Source organism: Phascolarctos cinereus, unplaced genomic scaffold (assembly GCF_003287225.1).
Source record: "Phascolarctos cinereus isolate Bilbo 61053 unplaced genomic scaffold, phaCin_HiC Scaffold_9;HRSCAF=440, whole genome shotgun sequence".
Classification (NCBI taxonomy): Eukaryota; Metazoa; Chordata; class Mammalia; order Diprotodontia; family Phascolarctidae; genus Phascolarctos; species Phascolarctos cinereus.
In genome coordinates, this window is record NW_027556402.1 from 3,999,960 (window position 1) to 4,018,409 (window position 18,450).

The following is an 18,450-nucleotide window of genomic DNA, read 5'->3' on the forward strand; positions in this document are numbered from 1 at the left end:
GGCGTCTCCGTGGGACCTACCCCGTCCTCCTCGTTGGCAAGCACAGGTTAGGTGCCTAGACACAGGCCAAGACCGGTGCTCACTGTGGGGATCAGAGAGAGACTCGAACACAAGCTCTCCAGGGGCTCACGCTAAATGAGGAGGAGCACACGCAAACAAGTGTAGAGTGGCAAGGCAGGGACCATGCCGGGGCTGGGGAAAGGCCTCCTGCAGGAAGCGGGATTTGGGCTGCCTGCTCGGTTTCCTGTCCTGGAGGGGAGCCCAAATGCATGAGGCAGTGCCATCTCTGCCATCCCGTGGGGCTTTCTCTGTGCGGCCTTCCTTTCCCTGCCTAGGAGAGCTCGTTAAGGCGTCATGCGGGGAAGGGGCGCAGGGGGAGGGGCCGCTGTGTCCAAGGCAGCTCTCATCCTCGGGGAGTACTTCTGTCTTAGAGTGAGCTCAGATTCGCCCCCCCTCCTTTCAAGCTACTGGCCCTATTTCAGTCCCCACCAGGGGCCGATGTAGGGCCAAATTAAGACTGTCCAGTTGGGGAGGGGGCTGATGGGCTGGAGAGCATCCTGAAGGCCACTTGGATGCAGACTGGCAGAGCCAGGGAGGGTCAGCCTATAGAAGGGAAGACGGGATGAGGTGGGGGCAGAACGTGACAGCCACGCTGGGATCTCCAAAGGGCTTTCGTGAGGAGGAGGCAGTGGGGTGGATGTAGGCTCTGAATGGTGAGAGCTGACCCAGAGTGCAGCGGACTGCCTGGAGAGGCAGGGAGCTCCCCGTCACTGGAGGCCCAGCCGAGGCGGGGCGTGTCAGGAAGGTTGTTGAGGGCATTCTCTTGGGGACACGGGGCTGGACTCCAGAACTTTGTCTTGATGGCCAATCCTTGGGGACTTACTTTATACTCTTCCAGTCTGTAAGTTCTTATTGATACTTTGTTTCTCACGTCACCATGGCATCTCATAGATCCTTCTCCGCCCCGAAGAGCCACCCCACATGACAAATAGTGTTTTCAGAGGGGACCATATGAATAAGCCCAACTCTGGACACGTGGAGAAGTATGCAATGTACCACGCGGAGTCCCGTGGGCCCCCACCTCCACCAAGGGGCGGCCGCTCCTCCCTCCTCAGCAGAGCCCTGCTGGGCGTTTGTGATTCTGTCGTTGACGATGCTGGCGCCGTCGCTGCGCTCACTGTTTTCTTGGCTCTGCTGACTTCCTCTGGATCTTCCCGCGCTTCTCAGCGCTCATCGCATCGTTTCTTACAGCACTGTAATGCTCGTCATGTTCACGCACCACGGTTTGCTTAGCTATTCCCTGACTACTGGTGGGCGTCTATACTGTTACCAGTTCTTAGCCATTCTTATAATACCTTCTTGTCAGCTAGGTGGCACTGTGGATAGAGGTCATGCCTAGAGTCAAATCTGGGCTCAGACTCTTCCTAGCTATGTCACCCTGGTCAGTCATTAACCCTTCTGCTTCAGTTTCCTCATCTGTAAAATGGGAATAATAGGGCAGCACCCCCTTCCCATGGAGGTTGTAAGGATGAAATGAGACCTCTGTAAAGTGTTCTGCAAACCTTACAGCAATCCTTATGAGTAAAAGCACTGTATAAATGTTATGTAAAGTATTTTCCGTCATCAGTAAAGATTTATTAAGCACCTACTCTATGCCAGGAAATGTGAAAGAACCAGTCCCTGCCCTGGGGGATCTTACAGTCCACTGGGGGACACAACACACACACGACAGAAGAGAACTGGAAACGGGTGGAGGGGGAGTGCTCATCCATGTGGGGGACGTGACGGAGAGGCCCGAGCAGTCCAGAGGGAGGGGCAGTTGGCTGGTACGGAGATTCCTGACCTGGGAAATCCTTCAGTGGAGCTTCGGGAGGTCAGGGCTCCAGCCTCTAGTCCCTGGGGCAAAGGGTCCTGAGCCTTGGCTCAAAGACGATTTTTCACAGTCTCTGCTTCCTGAGTCTTCTCAGCTGAAGCCCTCCAAGTCTGCAGGACTGAAGCTAACACAGCCATAGGCGTCACTCATGGTCGTGGGCTGACCTTTCAGAATGAATGGTGGCCTGGTCCAGACGTCGGCAGCCTGTCTCATGTGAGGGTTCGTGGAAGCGAAGGAGTCCACGTGTGGTGGAGATGGCCGATGACGCTGAGAAAGCAGGGGGTGGGCTCCCTGTCTGTATCAGCAGATCACCTTAGCTTGTAACCTCCTTAGGCGTTAGAGTTCCCAGGAAACGTTGAAACTTGCGGTTCTCTCCAGCTTTTCCTCTGTCTGCGTCTTGTCCCACGGCTTCAGCTATCTAAGTCCACGGCTGCAGACCCCTTGACAAGCTGGCCACACCTGTTGCCGCCGCCTCCTCACTCACTTCTCCCCCGTTCCGTCTGGCCCCCTCCCCCCCCCGCCAGCCTCAGTGGCTGCCACGACCCCCACATTGGCCTCCCCGTCTCTGCGTCCTCCAGTCTTGTCACTTTGCCCCTGACCTGCTACAGAAGCGATTTTCCCAAGGCCTGTCTGACCGCATCCCCTGTATTTGAGTGGCCCCTGTTTGGCACAGAAGGCCCTCCCCACCCTGGTCCAGCCAGCAGGGCAGGCAGCTGGGGCCCGCATCTTCACTCGTCACCCCTTCACACACGCTGCTCTGCAGGTAAACTGGCCCCACCCTCTCCCTGCCTGGAATGCAGCTCTGTTGGGAACTCTCCTACAGGAAGCCTGTGCTTGGCCCCGGACCCCAGTGCAGTGTCCTGCCTCCCCAGATTACCCAGAGACAGCTGGGGGCTCACTGAGTTCAAATGCAGCCTCACATACTGACTGGCCGTGTGACCCTGGGCAAGTCACTGCACTTCTGTTTGCCTCAGTTTCCTCAACTGTAAGATGGGCATAACAGTGCCTCCCCCACGGGGCTGTTAAAGAATAAATGAGACGCTTCGTCCGAGGAGGCACCGTATGAAGGCACCTTCCTCCCCCTCCTTGTTCTGTTCTTACTGATTTGTGGACGCCTGGTCTCCCCGGGCCCAGCACGGCGCCTGGCCCTGCTAAGTACTTGATGCTGCAGGACGCACTGAGGCGTGACTCTCAGCCCTGCACGTCCGGCTGTCTGCACTCTGGCACCAAGCGCCTCTTGGACATCCTGGACCCGCCCCCCCACCCCCACCCCGGCTCACGCGCCTGCCCCTCACGCCTGGCCCCGTCTCACAGCTGCCAGGGATGCTCCTGACAGGAGGCCTGACCGTGTGGCTCGCTCCCTTTGCCGTCACTTCCTGCTGGAGAAATCCTCCTTCCTCTCACTAGTGGTTCCCGTAACCCCCCCCCGTCAGGATTTCATCTTCCTGAGTCCCATCCCTGGCTGTCGTTTTCCCTCCACAGCCCTGAGCTCTTCCTGGCGCTGACCTTGCCTGTAGCGGCCAGACCCTGCCGCAGCCCGCACACCCTGGATGCCCCTTTGCTGGCATGGGGCGCTCCTTTGTAAGACCACAGTGACAGAGCAGGAGAGCTACGCGTGAGAACTTGTCCCATGTGAAACAGAAACTGCTAGGAAGGCACCATTCTTGAGCGGCCGTGAGGAGCCACCGTGAAAACGTGCTTGATGACCATCGGCCGTTCGGACGTGCCGCCAGAACGCTGGCAGCGGGGGGACGCACCCTGGCGTGGAGTCTGGCCTGAGCTCCCGGCGGGGCCCTGGGCACATCCCTCGCCTTGCTCCTCTGTGAGAGACTGGAATGGGGGAAGAAGGGCAGAGCCATGCGTGGTCCATGAAGGTCACAGAAGATGCCAGCGTCCTAAGAAATGACAAATGTGCAGCCTTCCTAGAGGCTGTCCAAACTGTATAAAGAGTCGTGGGGGCGAAAGGAGCAGACCCGGGAAAATAATCACATGACTACGATGGACCTGAGAACCCTGGTCAACAACGCAGAGTAAGACACGAAGAGTCTGGGAGAACGGCCCCAAGCAGAGTGCTTTCTGTGCGCCAGTGCTACGGAGTGTCCTGCTGCCACGCCACAGGGGTGACCTCCTTTTACAGACGAGCACACGTGGCTGCTCTCCTCTGTCTCCTCTCTGTCTCCTAGTGGGTCTCTGCCCCCTAGGCTGTACTGCCCTCACCAGCTGTACAAAAGACAAAATACACACTTTTTCTGACACAAAATTGGCACAAACGAAACCAGTCAAGCTAAAACATGAAGAGAAATTGCAGAATGGGAAAAACGTTTTCATCCCCATTTGTGGTAAAAGTCTAACATCTAAGATGCACGGGGAAAGGACACAGACATTTAAGATGAGCCATTTCCTGACGGATGTGAAAGGTGGCGAGTTTTTTTTAAAGTAGTCAAAGATGATCGAAATGTCCAGAGTGTCGGAGGGGCCACTGGAAGCAGGCAGAGCTGCGGCTCAGTTGATCGAGTGACGTTGGACCACCCTGACACACACATGCCCCTGATGAGCTTGTGCCCGGCAGAGGCCCAGAGCCAGGGGCCCAGTGGGAACGACAACCACGGCGTCAGGGAGCAGAAGACCTCTGAAGACAGGACACGTCCTCTTGCGTGGTGACGGGCGACGGGCTCCACCAGGGAAGGGAGGATAGGGACACAAAGCGGCGGTGTAGACAGCCAGAAGAATCACTACCACCTTCACAGACACCCCCACGGACTGAAGACCTGGTCAGATAACATTTTAAATGAAATCCCGCACTTTTAGGTGGCCGTCGATGCACAGTAAAATGAATCTATGCACAGTAAAATGAATCTATGCTGGATGAACCTTATGCCCACAGACTACAAGTAGGCCAGCAGTCTACACCACCCAACAAAGAAGGTTAATTACAATGAAAGAGAAAGCTGAGGAAATAATTTGTAATTGTAGGTGACAGACACGAGGCTGGCTCAGGAGAAGAATACAGCTGTTGGACCCAAGATGGCCACTGGCTGGATTGTCCAGTTGTGTTCCCGTGGCCTGAGGGTCGTAAGAGCAGGACTTCACCTGATGGAGGGGGATTCATTCCTGGTGGTCTCACTTTAGCCAAGTCATAACTGCTCCGTGTATGTAAGTGGTCCGGACTTCAGAAAAACCTGGAAAGGCCTATATGGTCTGATGCAAAGTGAAGTGAGCAGCACCAGGAGAACATTGTACACAGTAACAGCCACATTGTGCCATGACTAACGTTGATAGACTCAGCCCTTCTCAGTAATACAAGGATCTAAGACATCTCCAAAGGTCTCATGATGGAAAATGCTCTCCACATCCAGAGAAAGGACTATAACGTCTGAACGGAAATTGAAGCATACTATTTTCATTGTTTTTTTCTGGTTTTTCCCTTTTGTTCTGTTTCTTCTTTCACAACATGTCTGATGTGGAAATATGTCTAACGTGATTGCACATGTATAACCTATATTAGATTGCTTGCCACCTTGGGAGGGGAGGGAGGGAGAAAGAATTTGAAACTCAAAATCTTATTTAAAAAAAAAAAGAATGTTGAAAACTATCTCATATGTAATTGGGAAAAATAAAGCCTCTCCTGAGGGCCTTGAATGCCAAGATAGGGAGCCCCTAATGATGTGTGAGAAGAGTGCAAGATAATAGGAATGCAGCAATGGCAGGAAGAAGGGAGAGGAAATCGTCTGAAGGAAGAAGACTGGTGAGGAGGCTGTTACAACACCCTAGGCAAGAAGCATGACATCTGGAAAGGGCCTCAGGCATCACCGAGTCCAGGCCCCACATTTCACAGATGAAGACACTGAGGCACACAACCCTGGGTTCTTTCTGACCCCATGGTCAGTCTATGTCAGAGACCATGGCAGAAGGGCATGAGAGTAAAGGAGGGGAGGGATGTGAAAGCCAGTGCTGAGGGAGCCATAGCTGGACTCGGGGTACCTGATCTGCTACTGGGGTGAAGGACCAGGGTCCAGAGTATCTCTCACGGCTAGAAAGATCTGACAAACAGAAAGGACGGCAACACTGCCACCAAAAGAAAAGGTAAAGTGAAGGGGGAAAGAGGTGATGTCAAGGAGGCTGGAGGACACAGGTGCCTAGGATCTGGGGGCAATCAGAAGCGGAGGCAGAGTCAAGTTGCCTGCAGAGAGGCAAGGCTGGAAGACACAGGGCCGGACAAGATCCCCAAAGGGAGGGCCCTGCCTGCAAAGAGGAGAGACACCAGCATTGCAGAGGGACGCTTAATGCCAGAGTGCAGCGTCATGGCCGAGCCCCTGCTATTTCTACAAGTCTGGCCGTGAAAGGAAGGGGAGAGAAGTCAGCTGCGAGGCTGGCAGGGACAATGCTGAGTCAGTTTGTTTTTGAGGACTCTGGGAGAAATGGGGAAGGTGGCCAAACAAGGCCGTGGAGAAGAGTGAAAGGGACGGCAGAGGATCACGGGGGGGGGGGGTCAGTGTGGGTGAGGAGACGCTCCAGGCACGTGTTCCCTGGAGAGCGACAGCAAAGGAAAGTACAGGCAGCGAGTGGTGCAGAGGAAGAGAGGGCGCGCTGACTGGTCCTGGAGGATGGCGTGAATTTCCTCTGCCAAGCAGGAGGGACAGCGGTGGGTGACCCGGGACAAGTGATACGGGGACATGGTCTCACTCTGTGAGAGCACGCCGGCGGTCAGGCATGTGTCTGTGCCCCGGCTGGCTTGAGCCGCTTTCTCCTCCCTCTTATGCCATACACATCTCTCTGCTGTAGCTTTAATTCTGTGGTTTTTAAGAATGGATATTATGGCAGTGAGGGGTCCTCAACCTGGGCTCCATCGGTGCTCAAGGAGTCTTTCTCGTCACTAACCTTTGGCTTGCTACTTTGTGATTCAAGGCCTTTCCTTTTTTGTATCTAGAAACATCACTCGGAGAAGAGGCCCATTGGATTCACCAGACTGACTGGCACAAAACAGGTGAAGAATCTGAGCTCCAAGGAAACACACCCAGCTGTGGCTCTTGGGCACTCCTCAGATGACTCGTCAAAGACGTTGAAGCATTTCCAGGGTCACACCAGCTCACAATGAGACACGCTCGGTCATACCAAGTATAAATGAAAGTAAGACGGAAACAAACAAAAAAGTGCCAAGAACTGACCACCTGATGCTGCAAAACAGCCTCGTCGGCCCTCTAGAAACAAAGACCTTCAGACGGCCCTGGCAACTGGAAGGGACGTCCTTGACTCCTCCACAGCCCTTATGCTGCCATGAAGGAAGAATGCTGGCCACGGGCAAGAGAAGACAAAGACTGGAATGCTAAAGATGGGGGGTTGGGAAAGGTAGATTTTACTAAGGAAATGTTTATGTTCAAGGCTATATCAAAATCCGAGTCCAGGTGAGCCTGTAAAGTCTGGGCATCATCATCAGATCGCAAAACGTCTAGTCACAGGGGCAGCAAGGTGGTGCCGTGGATAGAGCACCGGCCCTGAAGTCAGGAGGACCCAAGTTCAACTCCGGCCTCAGATACATAACACTCACTAACTGTGTGACTCCGGGCAAGTCACTGAATGCCTCCTATGTGCCTGGCAGTAAGTGAAGTACTGGGGACACAAAGAGAGTTGATGAAAACAGTCCCTGCCCTCAGGGTGCTCCCAGTCTAACGGAAGAGACGATGTGCAAGCAAACAGGTACCAAACAAGTGACAGCCAGGACAGGTAAGAAATAACTGAGAGAGGGAAGGCACTAGGATCAGGAGGGGCTGGGGGAGGGCTTCCTGCACAAGGTGGGATTTTGGTTGGGACTTCAAAGATGCCAGGGAGGCCAGGAGTTGGAGCAGAGGAGAGCGAGCCTCCCAGGCGTGGAGCACAGGCTCAGGGAATGGCCAGAGCTGACAGCCGGAGGGTCGGCCAGGGTCCCTGGGAGGAAGAGGCTCTATCAAGGAGTAAGGAGCAAGGAGACTGGAAAGGGAGGAATGGAGGGGTTATGAAGGGCTCTGAATACCAAAAACAGCATTCTGCACTTGGTCCTAAAGGTGGGAGGGCGCTGACATGGTCAGACCTACGTGTTAGGAAAATCACTGTGACGGCTGACTTGCGCATCTATTCCAGGAATCCAGACGTGAAGTGATGACAGCTTGCACCAGGCTGGGGCAGGGTCAGAGGGGAGGCTGGAGGTAACTGACAAGAGAGGCTACAGAGGTGAAATGGACAGGCCTCGGTGCCATATTGGATGGGGGGTGGGGGGGGGTAGGCTGCCCTCTCCAGAGTTAGGGGAAAGATATTTTGAGGATTCCTTTTTTGCTTCCATTGAACGTGGAAGTCTTGTCCTCATTGAGGGGATGACAAACTCTGATAAATATATTGGTATGCTGAGAAGCACAATTGTTCTGGAAGCACGTGAATTTCCAGACAGAGACAGAACATCACTGTACGATCCTGCACCCATCCCAGATATCCTGAAAAACCAAGAAACTGTTCAACAAGATGGAAATAAATATACTTTAATGCCAGACTTACGCTTCACTGAAAACCAAGAGGCTATAATCAGGGTGACACTTGGAAAAGTGGACTTATCAAAGGCATGCATAACATCCAACGGGATATAAGGGTGGTTTCATGAAGAGTTAAAGGTTGTGTGTGAAAATCTCGTGAGCTCAATGCCAAGTCATGGAAGACAAGTAACTGCAGCAAAGGAGGCCATAATGGGCAGGAAACATTTTTAAAGATGTGAAAAACTGGAATCTTTATTGTGTAAGTCAATCCACACGTCAGCTCATTTGCACCCCACTGTAGGTATGGTGGGGGTGGAGGAAGGAGTGGGCCAATTCATATCTACTAAGCACCTACTATGTGCCTAAGCTCGTGCTACGGGCTGGGGATGCAGAGGAAGAGGAGCAGAAAACAAAGCTGGGGCAAGTTATCCAAGGATGAGGCGTGGGACAGGGGACAAGGGCTCATGAAGGAACACTGTGGAAGGGGCTGCCGTGGAACAAAGCCTCTGAAGAAGTAAGAGACGGGCAGGAGAGGACTGGGAGAGGAGGAATAGGGACAGACTGAAAACAGGCCTGGATGGAAGGAGGGGCCACAAGAGGTGAAGGGATGAGAGACGGAGCTCCAAGCGGCAGAAGAGTCCGGGGAGGTGGAAGCCTTAGGTGGTCAGGTTCAAGCTGACCTTGATTCCGTTTTCTACAACGAGCAGTTCAAACACACACTTACAATTTATTTGCCACATTAATTCAACAGTGTTGTTTTTTCCATCCCCGTTGTCTGTCACGCGGATTCCATGAAGCAGTTATGAGTTCAACATTCACCCATGAATGCTACGTAATTATGGGACTGGAAAAAATCAAATGACCCCAGTCTCTCGACTCAGATCTTTTCATAAAGCTGAGATGGACATTACACACGCCATGCCAGGACATATTTAAAAAAAAAAAAAGCTGGGTCTTGACCGCACATTACTGTGGTTCTTCAGAATTCATTTATCCGTCCTCCATTTGGCTTACAACCTAACTTTTAAAACTGCATATTAAATGCAAATATTCTGTATTACATTAACACAGATCACTTAGGGAAATCGAAACCATAAATGGCTGTGTTTTTGCCTTGCTCTGATAATCATCAGCAAACATCTCTTCTTTTATCTGCCACATGATAGATCTAATGAGAGAAGTCATCATTTGAAATGAGTTCATTTCCAGCTTTGGTCTGGGCCAAGTGATAACCCCACATCTAGGATTCCCCACGAGAAATTTCCATGCACATCATGGCAATTCAGGACAATCTGGTTTACAACTCAAAGTTTATTGTTCCAATACACCCAAGAAGATGCAAGCACTTCTGTGACAAATATACAGAAAAAAAAGGGAGATCAACACAGAACAGTCATTTAGCTTAAATGAAGGGAAATCTCTCTAAATGTTATGACAACGTACTCCCCAGGGGAATCTTCACCTTTCTCCAGTTAAGTTAATCATACATTTTAATAAAATAAAGGGTGATGAGTTATGTCAAAGTTAGTTTGTGCATTTTCTTTAAAAATAAACTCCAAATTCTATAATCCATGCCAGTTAAACACTAAAACTAAAATTTACATATTAATAAGCGCAAAAGGAGATGGAGGCATGAGTTACCTTTTCCGTTGAACAGTCCAGAAGAAAACAGGGAGCCCAAATACAGCAGGCAGGCTGACTGAGCGACCTAAGACGGGGCAGGGGTGGCTTTCAGCCTCGGTGGGCTTGCTCAGTGCTGAGCGCACAAGGGCACAGTTTGGTCCATGATGGGCGTGGAGGCAGACGTGGATCCAACTTGTTACACAAACGTGTCTGTTCTCATCACTTTGTAAAAAAGATGCCGAGTGTACCTCCAGCTATTTGTCCTAAGTTTTTCCCAAAGCTGTCTATAGGAAGTAGTCCGGGGTGCGCCGTGTGACATGGGGCTCTCCACGACGGGGCGCAGGGTCAAACTGCAGGCTGCACAAAGAGAAATCCAAAGAGTGACTTGGGGATGCGCCTTTCTAGGGCCCTTCCAGCCATCACCGTTACTACCAGAAATGGAACCTAAAGAAAACAATGGGTCAATCGAGTCTCCCTGCCCCCCGGCTCTTCATAAACAGATGGAGTGGACAAAGAAAGGGGGCAAGTCAGCAGTGGCCAGCCATGCCTCGACATGAACCAAGAGATCCCAAGGTCAGGTACTTGGGTCCTGGCTTCGATGGATGGGGTAGGGAAGAATACTGAAGTGTGCTTTCACAACTTGACAAATCACTTGTACACAAAAGAGGCAGAGCTAAGGAGCACCCATAACTAATCAGGCCCCTTCTTACACGGTCTTACTCATATGTGGAAGGTTTCCCTTTGGTCTGAACAGTGCAGAGTCCACGCACAACAAAGTGTGCATCGACAGGCAATGTTATCAGGGTCTATTTAGACGGGCAAGACGAGTGTCTCGGGGCTTGATCCACCCAGTGATGCCAAATGAAGGAGAGCCTCGGGGGCCATCCGCAGCTGCGTGTGTGTGGTGCTTTTCTCCAACATCCAGAGGTAACCTTTCACTGTTTTTTCAGCTATTTAAACTTAACTGCACACCTCTGCTAGTGAGGAAGTTTGCCTGGATCAGCTCCCCTGTATCCTCTCCCATTGCCCTGCTCCCCCTTCGTGGGGCCTCTTCCACATGACAGCCCGCCCAGCACACGTAGACAGTGAGCAGCCCTCCCTGGGTCCTCAGGGCTCACGAGCCCGAGGGCCTTCCCATGCTGTGAGCCCTGCTGTGGTGGGCAGAGAACAGCAGGACCAACGCCTCTGTGTTCAGGAAGCCTCTTCCTCCTTAACAGAGCCTAGGGCTGTATGAGCATTTTTGGCTGTTATAACAGCATCAGCTCATCATAAGCTCACAGGCACTAAAAACACAATGTGTTTTCAAACCAAATCAAAGTATGATTTAGTAAATAACCCAAGCCTCCCCCAACCTACATCTGAACTCTTATCTACAGCATTTCCTAGGGGAACAGTGTGTCAGAGATTTCATTAAGCACAGGTTAGTCTGGCCTGCCCTAATCTGGATGAAACCAGACTGACCCTTTGAAATCACGGCTCCATTCTCCTAGATACGCACTAGCCACCCCTCTGAGGATGGAGTCTGGGATTGGCCAGGAAGGCCTGCAGTGCGCAGCATCTGTTCTTTTCCCTCTGCTGAAAATCTGGCTAACACCTGCCCTCCTCTTGTCTTTGGTCACTGATGCTGTTCTCCAAGATCTTTCAGAGCAATCACCTTGGCCAAAAAATATATTCAATGACATCAATTCAACCAATGTTTGTTAAACTGAGTTAAAATTTATTTTCCCTTTCGAGTTTTTCTTGCTTGGCATATGAAAGAAAGGTGAAAACATTAACTTCTGTTCTAATGTACAACTCTTAATTCTAATATCTCCCATCTCTACTTTCTGCCTAACTTATGTGATACTTACAAGGAATATTTTAAAGTGTCATCTAATTCCATGATAGCCGCCTGGTTCCCGCAGCGATAGCAGTAATTGGGTGCGCTAAAAATGGTCACCACATTCCGATCATGACACCAGTTGTACCCCTGGAGACATTGAAAAAAACAACACCTGTGTTATGGTTCTGGGTTTTGTTTTTAGGACTGAACATGAATAACACACAAGGAAAATGGGAGGAGGAACAGAGCAGCAAGAGAGGTGGTGCTGGGCACCACTGCTGACCCCTACAGACACAACCCAAGGCCGGTGCTCGAGGGGCCAGACCAGAGCCCACAAGGAGGACGGGCAGGCAGGCAGACTCACAGAAAAAGGGCTAAATGAGACAGCTCTGCTTCCAAGTGTGAAGGTCTATGCATTATTTAGATCTTATAGTAAACCAAATGAACTTGTCTAAGTCCTTAATAAGAGATCTACTTTTAATTCCTAAAGATAATGGTGTCCTACTGACATACCAGGCACCTTCCTGGAAAGAACATATTTAACTTATCCATCAAGTGAAAATAGCTGTATTTTAACACAGGGGCAGCGAGGTGGCGCAGTGGATAGGCCACTGACCCTGGAGTCAGGAGGACCTGAGTTCAAGTCCAGCCTCAGACACATAACACTTACTAGCTGTGTGACCCTGGGCAAGTCACTTAACCCCAGCTGCCTCACAAAAAAAAAAAAAAAGAAAAAGAAAAGGTTCACTGTGTATGTAGAAGTCATCCCAACTTAGCTGACTACTTCCTGGAACAAACAACAGAAATGAGTAAAAAGCTACCACAAAGTAAACTGAGAAAAGATATGGCCTACAAAAGAAACAGTTTAATGCTGAACTATTTAATCAGGTAACTAATAATGAAAAATGGGAAATGGATGACAGGAATGGCATCATATAACCAAGGTCAGTCAACCACCACAGGAAAAGCATAGAGGCCCAGTGCTGTCCAGGACGACACCTGGGAAGGTGTGGTTCAGGGGAGGCTGCACTGGAGCTGATCCTTGAACAAGACAAGGATGCTGAGACAGGCAGCGAGGTCTGAAAGGGGCAGCTTCCAGGCCCAGAAGACTGACTGGAAAAGGAACTGAGAACTTGGCACAAGGCGCACACGCCCCGCCCAAACAACAAACTATCTGGACAGTAGAGTGGACCAAAGAGAACTCCCTGAAGTGACAAGAAAAGATTAAAGCAGGGTCAAAGGGCTGAAGAAACAGAAGAGAATGTAAAGGGTCTCACAGCAAAAAGAACTGACTGAGAAACGTGCACAGGACTGGATAAACCAACAATGGAAATGGACGGAGCAGCCACAGCCCAAAGGTCCGAAGGGAAGGTAACAAAGCGATGACCCCCCCCCCAGAGAGGCGGGAGGAGCCCCCCCTCTAAGTGACACATGCCCCAGGCCTGGGGCTTCCTCAACACGGGACAGCTGTACTGATTTTTCACCCTCTCTTTCTTGTTGTATGGGATGGGGAAAGCCAGGATGATGTAAAAAAGAGAAGACATCAATGACATCTTATTTTTTTAAAAAAGAATCAGGCAAAAGACAAATTAAAAGGAGGTCCCAATGCAACAAAACCAGAGCGCACGCTTTCTGAGGACAGCAACTGTCTGCCTTGCTATCACTGTACTGCCAAGCACATAGCAAGCACTTAAAACTACATTCAAGACAGACCCCCGTGCAACGCGCCCTCAGACACAAGAGCCGGCGATGCAGGAGGGGTGGCGAGGCCGTGGGAACTGGCGGGATCTCCGCAAGAGCAGAGGAACAGCCAAAAGCAGAGGGCACCCAGGGACCGAGGTCAAGGAGCCCGCCCATGCCGCCTTCCGGGCGGTGACGTCCACGGCCGCTTCCTCGGGGAATGTTCTTTCTAAGGGGATTTGTCGGGAAGCATCCACTCAGTCAGACCAAAGATGTGATGCATGACTGAGCGGCTGGTTCTACTAACTCCGACACCCTCACCTCCCAGAACCAGCAGGATGGCTTCCTCCTTCACCCACGGGAGAGTTCAATCAGACACGGGGTTTTACACGCCGCCGTTTCTCTCTAACTTAAAGCAGATGTAAAATCTCTTATTAATTCTCTCTCTTGTAAACACAGTGGAATAAAGCATTTCAGAGCAACACAACCTTCAATGTAATCCACCTTTCCAGGGCATATCAGAGGCTCTCACCACGCCCTCAAAGAAGAAACGATAATTTCTCCCTTCAGCTAACACGGAGCATCACCCTAGTGCCCGAGAAGCCAGCCTAGTGCTGGGGCCCGTCACTTATTGAGGGTGGAAGCAAGCATCCTGTGCACAAATGCACATACCTCCATCACAAGTTGGTGAGCACGGGAAACGAGTGTGAGGCCGTTGGCGTGGTTGAACGTTTCAGAAATGTCCTGTCCAAATGTGTAGCCAGCCCCTCGTGGAGAAATGCCCCATCCGCCACGATCATCGGGATCAGACCATAACAGGTCACACATCGGGCCCTGCCGAGGGAAAACAATGATGCCACGATGCATGAGTGGGCCGTCCCACCCCTGACATAGCCCAACGGGTGCTGTACCACGTGGCACACAGGTGTCAGGAAGGAGTGAGGAGCACAGCCCTGATGGAAGGGAGAATATTAGAATTTCCCTCAATCTAAACATTCGCCCAGAGCACCATTCAGTTCTTTCTGCTGACATGGAGTAAACTAACGAGATTTACGTGAACCTCTACGTAGTTACCAGAGATACTCACTGAGTGTCCCAAGCCCCTCTGCAGTTATCCTGGGGGACTCCGGGGGTCTGCAGGGGAGCCGGTGGGGAGCACTCAGTCCTTTCTTTGAGGCTCCAGAGCTCTCCTATAACCCTTTTCCCTCCCAAAACAAAACTTTATTCTATTTTCTAACCTGTTCTTGGGTCAACCTTTTCTGTTCCTTTTTTAACACGTCTCTCAATTCCCAAGAACCCTCCCTTGTGACCAATCAGGGCGGCCAAGAGCAACTAACTGGGAGCCCTCCACCAGGTTAATGCCAGATAATGGTGGCAGCAGGAGGGGCCTTCACAATCCACACCTTCCATCTGAAGGCTCTCTGAAACGGAGAGCCGTACTAACCTCTCTTGTGGTCTCTGTAAATGCATGAATACTCTGAAAGTAACCAGAAGCTTTCTGACTTAATCTGAGACCGTTCCTCTGGCCCAACCCCTCAGGCGCCCAGAGAACAACTTAACAGGGTTCCGGTCAGACCTTGGCTCTTCTGCCTCTGGCCTGCTGAGCTCAGTCCCTTTTAGAGATTCTGTCTGGGCTGACGCCCAAGCTACCAGGGTAGGGCAAGGAGAAGGGCAAAGGACTCTGCTCCTCATGACCTTGGAAAGCGTGACGGCAGAGCCTCTCAGGTGGGCCGGGCCAGTGGAGTAGAGGCTGACGGTCGGGAAAGCGCACTCACCTCTGTTCGTGGCACGGTACCTGAAATGCGGGCAATGCTGCCCCCCAAAACTCCAACTTTACCTCGTGTGGAACTTCTTGCAGACGATCCAGGGCTCGGATATGATCCAATGTATCGATGGATGGAGAAAGGCCACCATGGAGGCAAAATATCTTTAAAGAAAAAAGGGGAGGGGGTTGCACAATTTTTTAGCTCATTTCTTGCCAAAATCTGGTGAAAAGTACCTAATTTGGACAATGAATACCTTATCATAATTTTTTACCTTTTAAATTTAAAGCAATTCAAAATTTTACGATTCCCAAAAATCTTTCCTACAAGAAAATAAATTTACTTAATAAGTAGGTACAATTAAACTATTTGATTCCATCGATTATTTTTTCAAGTATAATTAATTTTCTTATAGATTTGCTCTGGTAAACTTGTATCACTGACTTCCCCTCGCTGTGTGACCCAAGAATTTTCTTAACCTCTCTGTGCCTCAGTTATTCATCTACAAAGTGGGAATCAAAGCATCTGCCCTGTCAGCTTCTTGACCTCTGTGAAGCGCCCTGCAAACCTCTAAGTACTACCACAGAAACGCTGGCTAGGATTTCTCTGGTTCCCCAGAGAGCAAATCAATGGTAATAAAGGGCTGGCCTGACTCCACCCATGCTCCCGACAACCCCAAGATACAGCTGGTCAGCAGCGGCCTCAGGCTTCCCTCTGTCTACAGGAGGCAGGGAGGTACGGGCCCCTGGGGAGACGTCTCCCCCGCCACCCCCCCCTTTTATAAGGAGGTGATTTTTTTTGAATTTTTTTTATTAATTTATTTTGAATTATCAACAATCACTTCCATAAGCATTTGAGTTTTCAATTTTCCTCCCCCTCTGTCCCCAAGATGGCGCGCAATCTGATATAGGCTCTACATATACATTCCTATGAAACATATTTTCACAATAGTGATGCTGTAGGTAAGAATTAGAGCCAATCCCACCACCCCTTTCTGCCAAATGACACACTCCTGCGTTAGCCTCTCCCTCCCCCAGCCATCTCAGGGCTCAGGGCTCCCAGGGAGGGGAAGGACCCAGCGGGGGACAGACTGGCATGTGGGGGACAGCCAGGCGCTGCTCACCAGTACTCCTTCATTCCCCACCAGAGGGACAGAAGCTGCCTGAAGACAGGGCCATTTTGTTCCTGCTTTGTCTCCTGGCACGGCATCGGCCACGCTCGTGGCCTGCTCTCACCTGACCCTTACCAGATGTGTGATCCTGAGCTTCAATTTCCTGACCTCCCTCACCTGCAGGACCATCCCAAGGTACACAGCAGTGACCCATGCAGAGCATCTTGCCAGTGTCCGGATGTTAAACATGCCAGGAGAGAGGGGGCCGACCTTGGGACCAGGGCAGATCAGGGTACAAGTCTCCCCCTCCCCGATCCTGAGCAGGTCACTTTTACCACTCGGAGCCGCACGCAGGTGGCCAAGCACAAGCTACAGAAAAGGGCCACACTGCTTCGCCTGAGAGTTCCCTGGACCAGTCAAGGCCCAGATCCAGGCCCTTGTCCTCTCTCTCCAAGGGTCAGTTATTATTACGAAGGGGAAGAATATTGCCTTTTACTTCCTGAGGCAGCTAGGCGGTGCAATAGATCGAGCGCTGGTCCTGGAGTCAGGAGGACCTGAGTTCAAATCCAGCCTCAGACACTTCTTAGCCGAGTTACCCGGACAAGTCACTTAACTCCTCTGAGCCTGAGTTTCCTCAACTGCAAAATGGGGACAACAGCATCTGCCTCCCAGGGTTTTTGTGACCATCACATGAGGTAACATCCGTAAACCTCTCAGCACAGCCCCCGGCCCACAGCCAGCCCTCTCTCTCCTCTCTGTTAACACACAGATGCTGCCTTCACTGCCCTCCCTGTCGACGCCCACCTGTCCATCCACCAGCGCCGTGAGCGGGAGATAGTCAAACAGATCCGTGAAGTACTTCCAGACGTTGGCGTTGCCGTACTTCCTCAGGCACTCGTCGTAAAAGCCGTACACCTGGGTGATCTGCCGGCTCTCGTGGTTTCCCCTCAGTATCGTGATCCGCTCTGGGTAGCGCACCTAGAAGAGGGAAAGTGGAGATTATTAAACACGGTAGCTTCTTTTTTTAATTAATTGATCTATTTTTAGTTTTCAACATTCACTTCCAGGAGATTTTCTCCCCATCTCTCCTCTCCCCCCACCCCAAGATGGCAGGCAATTTAATAGAGGCTCTCCCTATACATTCATATTGAACCTATTTTCATATTAGTCTTATAAAGAGAATTAGAACCAATGGGAGAAACCACGAGAAAGAAGAAAAACAAAAGGAAAAAGGAAAACAAAAGAGCAAGCAAAGAATATGCTTTGATCTGCATTCAAACTCCATTGTTCTTTTCAGGATGTGGACAGCATTCTCCATCCTGAGTTCTTTGGGGCTGTCTTGGACCCTTGCATTGCTAAGAAGAGATGAGTCTGTCAAAGTCAGTCGCTGCACAGCAGATTAACTTCTAAAGCCCAATTCTTTCCATGACTGTTTTTCTCTTCAGCAAACTATCTTATGAGAGTCAAGCAAATCTCTCACTTCCTATAAGCAATCATTTTTTAAAAATCCTATCAATCCTAGCTTCAAAATTTCTCTTGGGCTCGTGTTTTCCCTTCACACAGCACTACTAGCCCCGTTCAGGGTCCTCATCACCCCATTACTCAACAGCTACTCCACCAGCCCTTCAGGCCTTGTCTCCAGCCAATCTGCTGCACACAAGGCCGCGGGCCACCTCCACCTTTCTAAAGCGTCACTTCAGTCATTTTGCCCCCAAACCCCAAAGGATCAAGGTCCCTGTTTCTGATCTTTACATTCAAAATTCCGCCTTGTCTTCACTCCCCTTTCTTGTTCCTCAATAAGAACTAGGCAGGTAGTCAGCTGTCACTAAATACTTGTCAAACCCTTGGACCCAGCGATAGCACTTCCAGGGCTGTACCCCAGAGAGATCACACAAATGGGAAAAGGACCCACATGTACAAAAATATTCAGAGCAGCTCTTTGTGTGGCGGCCAAGAATTGGAAATTGAGAGGATGCCCATCCACTGGGGAATGGCTGAGCATGCTGTGATACACAAATGTAATGGAGTACTACTGTGTTATAAGAAATGATGAGCAGGCGGAGTTCAGAAAAACCTGGAAA

The 18,450-nt window shown here is 50.8% G+C and overlaps 1 protein-coding gene across 2 annotated transcripts in view; it reads right to left on the reverse strand.

Annotated features, from left to right (window-relative positions):
- Positions 1-9,663: 9,663 nt before the first annotated feature.
- Positions 9,664-18,450, reverse strand: part of PPP2CB (protein phosphatase 2 catalytic subunit beta) — a 34,575-nt gene continuing 25,788 nt past the window's right edge. The window contains exons 3-7 of one of the 2 annotated variants that reach the window (XM_021008360.2): positions 17,174-17,347; positions 15,333-15,422; positions 14,168-14,329; positions 11,844-11,962; positions 9,664-10,350 (exon numbers count right to left, since the gene is read on the reverse strand). In XM_021008360.2, coding sequence (XP_020864019.1) covers positions 10,278-10,350; positions 11,844-11,962; positions 14,168-14,329; positions 15,333-15,422; positions 17,174-17,347 — 618 coding nt within the window. In that variant the 3' untranslated portion in view covers positions 9,664-10,277. Of the gene's footprint in view, positions 10,351-11,843; positions 11,963-14,167; positions 14,330-15,270; positions 15,423-17,173; positions 17,348-18,450 lie in introns of those variants that run through there. The other variant, XM_078148128.1, reaches the window with a different exon arrangement.